The sequence below is a fragment of the Vicia villosa genome, linkage group LG2 (genome assembly GCF_029867415.1).
Source record: "Vicia villosa cultivar HV-30 ecotype Madison, WI linkage group LG2, Vvil1.0, whole genome shotgun sequence".
Lineage (NCBI taxonomy): Eukaryota > Viridiplantae > Streptophyta > Magnoliopsida > Fabales > Fabaceae > Vicia > Vicia villosa.
Window position 1 is genome coordinate 170232004 of NC_081181.1, and position 8042 is coordinate 170240045.

The 8042-nt window shown below is 45.7% G+C and overlaps 1 protein-coding gene across 1 annotated transcript; it reads right to left on the minus strand.

The window, feature by feature from the left end:
• Positions 1-2524: 2524 nt before the first annotated feature.
• On the minus strand, positions 2525-7147 carry LOC131650625 (uncharacterized). Its single transcript, XM_058920329.1, has 3 exons — positions 6179-7147; positions 5127-6067; positions 2525-2573 (listed from the first exon to the last, which is right to left on the minus strand). The coding sequence occupies exons 1-3, from the start codon at positions 7145-7147 to the stop codon at positions 2525-2527; spliced, it is 1959 nt and encodes a 652-aa protein (XP_058776312.1).
• Positions 7148-8042: the final 895 nt, after the last annotated feature.

Below are 8042 nucleotides of genomic sequence, written 5' to 3' on the forward strand. Positions count from 1 at the left end.
AGAAGCATGCAAACACCCATAGAGGCCTAACTTAAGCGTGAACTCTCATATTGACCGATCCTCCACATACATGAAGGAGGTCGCCATGACTATGCCACTTCCTATCTTAGATGTACTTGAATCCGGGTGTAGGATTCGTCCTTCATTTAATTCCCAAAACAACCCTAGAAAATAAAGCAAACAAAGCAAACATTAAGTGATCCTAAACTTTAAGGTAACCCCTCTTTTAATCGAAAGCGTCCCCAGCAGAGTCGCCAGTTCTGTAACACGGTGAACTGACTTTTTATGATCGAAATGTCGCGGTAAGCAAGAGTCGCCACCGACTTTTATTTTATCCAATTTTAGGAAAGGCTAAAAGAACAGGAAAGACCTTTGAAAGATTTTGAGTTCGGGGGGTAGGTTATACAAAGGGAAGGTGTAAGGCACCCTTTGCATCCATGGTTTTCCATGGGCTCTTAATTGCTTAGCTCACTTTGTTTGTTTGATTTGTTTGAAAAGAGCAGTGTGTAAAAAGTAAAAACTTTGTCCAAGGACTTTAGCTTGTAAATAAGCGTAGCCTTGTTTTGAAAGTATTTGAAATTGAGTTGGAAAAGTATTTTTTAATTTTAATTTGAAAAGAGCGAGCAATTAGTAGCAACTACCCTAAGTTTGAAAATTCGTTCTTTTAGCTTTTCGAGGCGAAAGGATCTATCTATGCCATAAAGGGCAGGAAGTCTTTCAATTGGATGTTTAAGGGTCATCGAGTAATCGTTCGCCATAAGACTGTCCCATGCCATAAAGAGGGCAGGTAGTCTAAGGGAAGGATATAATAGTCATTAATCTTTTTAGGCATCATGCGAGGATACCTTAGCAATTGGGACAATCATCATGTTTTTACCGAGGCAGCTTCGAGGGGCAGAATTGATGATAATGAACTTAGGGCAACATTTTGTTTTGCTTTAGGTATCCTCGGAATCGAGGGACTTTGACTATTTAGTACACTTAAAGGCAACAAGGCAACAGGCAACAAAGGCAACAAGGCAACAGAGAGGGTTACCCCAAAGGGTGCGTGTGTGCAACAATCACGTGATTATGTTCAGATATTTATCTTTTAATTAGTTATTCTAATTCAGTTTAAGGCTTGCACTCCCTAAATTACTAACCACGCAGTAATATAATAATATAACATCACAATTTAAGTGCCTTCAAGGCCAATCAATACAAGCCAGGAACAAATACATAATAATATGGGGAAGGGGACAATGAAACCAGTGGATCCCTTAATAGGGTTTGACACAAATAATTAAAGTAAGGTTTAGGGTTACCAATGTCCGTAGCTTTGGCAGTTTGACAAACCTTTGGCTTTGATTGATGAAGGTTGATGGATAGAGGTTTGCCTTGAAGCATGAAACATTGACCCTGACCATTAAAATGAAAATAATAGGGGTGAGTGTAGGCGAAATTCTCTAACATTTGAAAGTAAAACCTAGTTGAACCTATAAGGCAAATGTAATAATTAATAAAAATTAAAGCAAATGTAATAATTAATAAAAATTAAGGCAAATGTAATAATTAATAAAAATTAAATTTAAGAAAAGGAGTCGGAACTTAGCTCTTTTTTTTATTGGTGGGCGCGTGGCTGAAGGACTTTGGTTACTCCTTAAAATTAGCCACGAAGAAGAAAAATGTTAGTACCTTTAATATTCGTTAGGCAAATGAAATAAACAAATGAGGTTGAGCAAACCCTGAATGGTACAAAGGTTGACCAAGGTTTATAAATGTGTCGAGGTTAACAAACCTAAGAGTTTATTAATTTTTTAATTAACTAAAAGTGTATACAAAATAATAATTTTTATGGTTTTAAAAACAATTAATAAATATTTATAATTAAATAAATAATTAAACTAATAAAAAAAGTTATGAAATTATTTCATTAATAAATATTAAAGATAAATTATGGTGATTTTGTAAAAAAAGAATAAAATAAAACATTAAGAGAAAGTTTCTTATAAATACATAAATGAGCAAGAACAATTAAAGTAGAAAAATAGAAAATAAAATAAAACAAAAAAAAAACAAAAAAAAAAAAAAGTATGTTGAAAACTTAGCTCTGATCAAATGTTGTGAGCCTGGAGGTCCATGATATGATCCTTCAATCCATGTACGTTAGATCTGGATCACTGGTGATCTGAAGGGTGATGGTGAAAGGGTGTACCGTAGGGCGCACATCGTTTGCATGCATGGGATCCCTTAAAAAACTGAATCAAAGGGGATTGGTGCTTGGGGTCCTGTGTGTGCTTCATGGAGAATCCATGGTGTGCCAGCGGCCTGGTGGACGTTGGATCCAGGAGATTGACGATCTAATGGCTGGAGACGCGGGCGCGTCACGCGTGTGTGTGACCTCATCGTACTGGATCAGGCTATGTTACTTGAAGTTATTTCGCAGCAGCTACTTTATAACGTGAAGCCGATGAGGAAAATTTGAAAAAAATAACCGCGTGACTCCATCTTCTTCGTGGATCTTTTTCAGGCACAAAGAGAACTTTTAGGCAACGGTTTCACTGCGTTGCCATACCTCTGCCAATGCATAACCCCTAAAATACAGCGAATAAATTCCAGATAAGAATATCATAATATCAGAAATAGTTTTCTAAATTCAATAGGGCTGTCAATTTGGGTTAATTTCGCTTCAAGATAACAATCCCCAATTCTCAAAGCATGAACCCTAACCATGGTAGAATCCCTAATCTGCAATGAAATCTTAATTAAACCAACCAGAAAGTTTCCCCACATGATTATGGACACAAAGATATATTTAAACATGGCTTATGAGGTTCTTATGAACGGATTCAAGATCGGAAAAATTCAAGACCGAAACGTGAACAAATGATACTTCCCTGTGTGCTACGATTGATGATGGGGACGGATTCGCATTCAGAAACCGCCGAGGATTCGATTAGGATGCGTGGGCTGATCTGAATCGTCTTAAAACTCCATCCTTGGTCTCTTCTGGATTCACGATTTTTGTGAGTTCTGCTTAGGATTTTCCGCAACCGAAAAAAAAATTCCCCTTATGGGTCCTTATTTGAGTCACGTTCCCATTTAGAATCCGAAACTTTAGGTCCATTAACCTGAAAGTCCAAGATTGGTCAATTTTGTCCAATTTGCACCGATCGTATCTCACTCAATATTTATCATATGGAGATGATTTGGAGTTTTTTTCGTAAAGCCCAAGATGTCCTCTATAAGCCACATTGGAAGCTTTTTCCATTTGAAGAATTTATTTTGATGAATCATGATCAACCTTTGATCAAATGATGGTTGATACTTCATAATGAGGATGTTGACCAAAAATCAGAAGTTTTTTACTGTGATTTGACCATAGTTTGACTTTTAGGTCAACTAGTCGATTATTGATCGTTTGGTTTATTGAGTGAGCAATCTTTTGAAGCAGAGCTTGAAACTTGGCATAAAGGCTCTTTAAATCACTTGAGAGGCCATGGAGTCCATTGGAGGCATCAGAACCTGACTTTTCTTTGAGAAAGAGAGAACCCTAGTTGGAAGGCTGTTGTTTAGGAGAGTGTATACTCAGTCGAGTATTGAGACTTTGATATTCAAATGAGCTTGAGTATGAAAATTTAATGGGCAAATTTTGGGGTATGACAACGCCGAATGTGCATTTCTCCGGGTTGAAGCGCATCTTGCAGGATCTGGCCCGCTCGAATACGCGCTCGAGATGGGAGGTGTGGTCGGTGTCCCCTCGAGACTTGACGATCATATCGTCCATGTATACCTCGAGGGTGTCGCCGATCTCCCCTTGGAACACTTTGTTCATCATCCGTTGATACGTGGAGCCCGCGTTTTTGAGACCGAAGGGCATTACCTTGTAGTAGTAATTGCCCGACTCGGTCATGAACGCCGTGTACTGCTTGTCGCTCCTCGCCATCGGGATCTGGTTGTAACCTGAATAAGCATCCATAAAAGATAATAATTTATAGCCGGCCGAGTTGTCGACCAGTCTATCAATGTTTGGTAACGGATAGGCGTCTTTTGGACATGCCCGGTTAACATCAGTATAATCAACACACATTCTCCATTTTCCATTAGATTTCTTAACAAGTACAACGTTTGAGAGCCAAGTTGAATACTTGGCCTCGGAAATAAAATTTGCCTCTAAGAGGTCTTTTACAGCTTTCTCGGCAGCCTCCGCTTTCTCGGGAGACTGCCGACGCCTACGTTGAACTACGGCCTTTGCGGCTGGATTGATGGAGAGGTGGTGGCAGGCGACCTCAGGGTCGAGTCCGGGCATTTCCGCGGCGCTCCAAGCGAACAGATCAGCATTGGCTCGAAGACAGGCTATGAGCTGCTTCCTCGGAAGGTCTGGGATCCCCTTGCCGATTTTCACTGCTTTGTCAGGGTTTTCGCCCAAGGGGACCAGCTCGAAATCTCCGTCCGGAACTGGTCGGAAGGGGTGAGGTGATTTGGATCTCGACTCTTCCCCAGTCTTCTGTTCTTCTTCTGCAAATCGGGCGTCCAGGTCGACCGAGCTGACGTTGGTTGTCTGATGCTGATCTTCTCGAGGATGCTTGTCTTCGGCTTTTGGCTTTTTGTTGGAGCTGGTCGGCGGAGCGATCAGTTCTAATCCTTTGACGGAAGCGTCGAAGATTCTTCTGGCTGCTTCAATATCGGCGTTGATGGTGGCCACTCGTCCGGTCCTCGTGTAGAACTTCATCTTCAGGTGGACTGTGGAGGGTACGGCGGTCAGTTCGGCCAGAGTGGGGCGCCCGATGATGCAGTTGTATAGGGTTTTGCAGTCGATCACCAAGAACCTAGTTTTGACTTGCCTGGAAGCCTCCCCTTCTCCGAAAGTGACAATCAGCTCGACGTAGCCCCATGGTTTAGTGGTAGCTCCGTTGAAGCCTTGAAGGTCTGAACCCACGTAGGGAGTGAGGTGTGAGTCGTCCAGCTGGAGTGTCTGGAAGAGATGGGAGTACATGATGTCGACCGAGCTGCCTTCATCGACTAGGACCCGTCGAACATCGAAGTTCGCCATTCTTGCTCGGACGAGCAGAGGAATCGTGGCGTTTGGAGCTCCGCCGGGTAGCTCTTCCAGGTAGAAGGTGATTGGTTCAGATTTCCCTCGGAACTTTCTCAGTGTGGGGCCGAGGTCCGCGTTGGCACTGGGCAGCTCATCGAACTTTCTCTTCACGGAACTGATGGTGAGAGAGCCCGGATCTCCGCCGTTGGAGACGACCATGGCGAATGGGAATCCTTCCCATTTGCTGAGTGCAGCAGGTGCCCCGACCGATGGTATGAAATCTTCAGGTCGGGTTATTGACAGGGCTACCTGTAGGGGCCTGTTGTCCGGCGAATTCCCTTCGTCAGAGTTTCTGTGGTCGTCCCTTCGGGATGGTTCCCCTTTCTGTGTGTATTTTGAAAGGCGACCTTCCTTTATCAGTGTTTCAATAGCGTCCTTGAGGTGAATGCAATCCTCGGTCATGTGTCCATGGCTCCTGTGGTATTTGCAGTACTTGGACTTGTCGGTTCCTGGCCTCGCGGGGTTTGACTTCGGGGGTCTGATGTTCGACTTTTTGAAGTCAGTGTTTTGGCATTCGGCTAGGATCCTTTCCCGTGAGGCGTTCAGCGGGGTATATTCGTTGAAACGACCAGAAGGTCCCCGGCGTTCTTTGATGTCGAGAGACCTGTCGTCTTTCCTTCTCTCGTGCCCGCGCCTCGAAGCTGAGGGCTCATGGTTGGAACTGCGAGCGGCATCGTTGTCCCGTGACGCTCTCGTGGTCGCAGCCTCTGCTTCCTCATATCTGATGAAGGCCTGAGCCTTGCGAAGGAGGGCGTTCATGGAGTGGACCTCCTCAATCTTGATGGCTTTTTTGAAGTCGCTTCCGGGGAGGAGCCCTCGTTCGAGTAGGTACCTTTTCATGTAGTCCGCGGTCTGCACTTGGACAGCTTCTTTGTTGAACCTGTCGAGGTAGTCTCTCAAAGATTCGTTGGTACCTTGGATTACTGCCTCAAGGTTTGCTTCTGACTTCGGTTGCCGACGAGACGCGGTGAAGTGGCTTAGGAAAAGATCCTTCAGTTCGGTCCAGGAGTGGATGGAGTTAGGGGGCAGATTCCTGTACCAATTCATCGCGCCTTTCCTTAGTGTGGTCGGAAAGATGCGGCATTTGATGGATCCACGTACCACGTGGTAGTCCATGACAGCTTCGATGCTCCTTATATGGTCATCGGGGTCGGTGGTCCCGTCATAGTGGTCCAAGGCTGGTGGTTTTTCCATCCCCCGGGGAAGACGAACACGCCGGATTTGCTCGGACAAAGGACTGCGGAAATCCTCTTCGTCACTGGGTTCAGGGGAGTTTGAATGTCTGCCCCGCTGGGGCTTAGTGCGTGGTTTGCGCGAGATTTTGCGGTTGTCTTTTGGAGAATGCTCGCGGACTTTCTGCACGGCTTTGGAGGGGCCTTGGCGCTCCTGCTCGGGTGAGAGATCTTTGGCTTCAGTGGTTTCAGGTTTCTGATTCTTCCGCGTCTTCCGAGGAGGAGAGCGGGAATGAGACCGCTGGCGCCGGTTTCTCCTCGAGGGGGAGCGAGACCTAGATGGACTGCGCTTGCGACTTCTCCTCGGGGGAGACCGCGAAGAGGAATAGGAACGTGACCGATGGCGCCTCCGCTGGGGGGAGCGATATCGTCGCCTCCTTTCCAGGTCGTGGATGCGATCGCCCTGTTGGCGGATGAGGCGGTTGGTCTTCTGCAGCTCTTTGAGTAGGAGAATGGCAGTCGGATCAGCGCCCTCGGGGATGTTGATCTGTTCCTCCCCGTCCGGGCTACGACTTCTTCGTCTGTCAGAGGTGTGGGTGAACGAGGAAGCGTGTTGCCCGTCTCGGGTATCAGTTTCATTCACCACTTGGAGCTGGTCTGGTTCAGTCTGGGGCCGGGTCTGCCCGTCTTCGCCGTTCTGAACCTGTCCTTCAGGACGGGTTTGTTCGACGTTCTGGACTTGTTGAAGGCCGTGGACATGTTGAATGTGCTGAGTCTGTTGCCTCTGTCCGGTAAAAGCACGTTCCTGCCGGCGGCGGTTTGTCAGTTCGCGGCTGGAATCTTCAATCAGTTGTTCCAGGACAAAGGGATCAGGACTGGGTGTGTTGTTGTTGGCCATGACGATGGTGAAAGGTTATGCTTTGATCTTTGTTAAAGAAGGGGGAGCAAGGTTCCCACAGACGGCGCCACTGATCGTACCTGATCAGAAGAATCGTCAAGGCGTGATGTCTGGCTTGAAGAGCAAGATGGGGGGGGTACCTGCAAGGTTCTCCGATGCTTAAGTCAGTAGCTATCAGAGAATGAGGTTTAGAGTTGAGAATAGAATACCTGACCCTCTAGTGAAAGAGGGTATTTATAGCCCCCAGCGCTGGGCCAAGGTTCCCTAATTGGGCCAAATCCAACTGGAGGCCCACGTGCTAGGGAACTGCCAGAACGTCCCATGCTAGGGTTGAGTCAGCAGGAGACTCACGTTCTGGATGCACATAGCGTAGGGTTCGGAGATGGTTGACCGAATCCTTCGCTGGGACGTGACGCGTGATCTTCGTGCGTGGATAACTCCTTGACGGTTATCTAGTACGCAGGCCCAAAAGTTTGGGCCTGCTCGGCCAGGGTCCTCGCGACTGGCAGCTCCTATCTGTTCAGTAATTGGGCCCAAGGGAAGTGGGCCTGCTCGGCTGGTAATCAAGGATTGGGCCTGCTCGGCCCAGACCAGAACACCATTATTTACTTTCATGCTACAAGGAAAGAAATTAGTGTTCTCTCTATTCTACATAGCTTTATGGGAATAATTCTTCACTCAAAGCCAATATACAAAACAAATTCAGATGCAATTCACATCCACATGCTTGATGTAATTGTTGGGTTTGGCCAAAGAGATTATGATGCTACAAAGTCAACAACAAGATTTATACTTTTATGTAGTTATGAACAATATATCAATAAACAAGGGCTCAAAGGAAAGATTATAGGTTTTTTGAGGAATCAATTTTTGGTTGGATCAAATGTCACCTCCA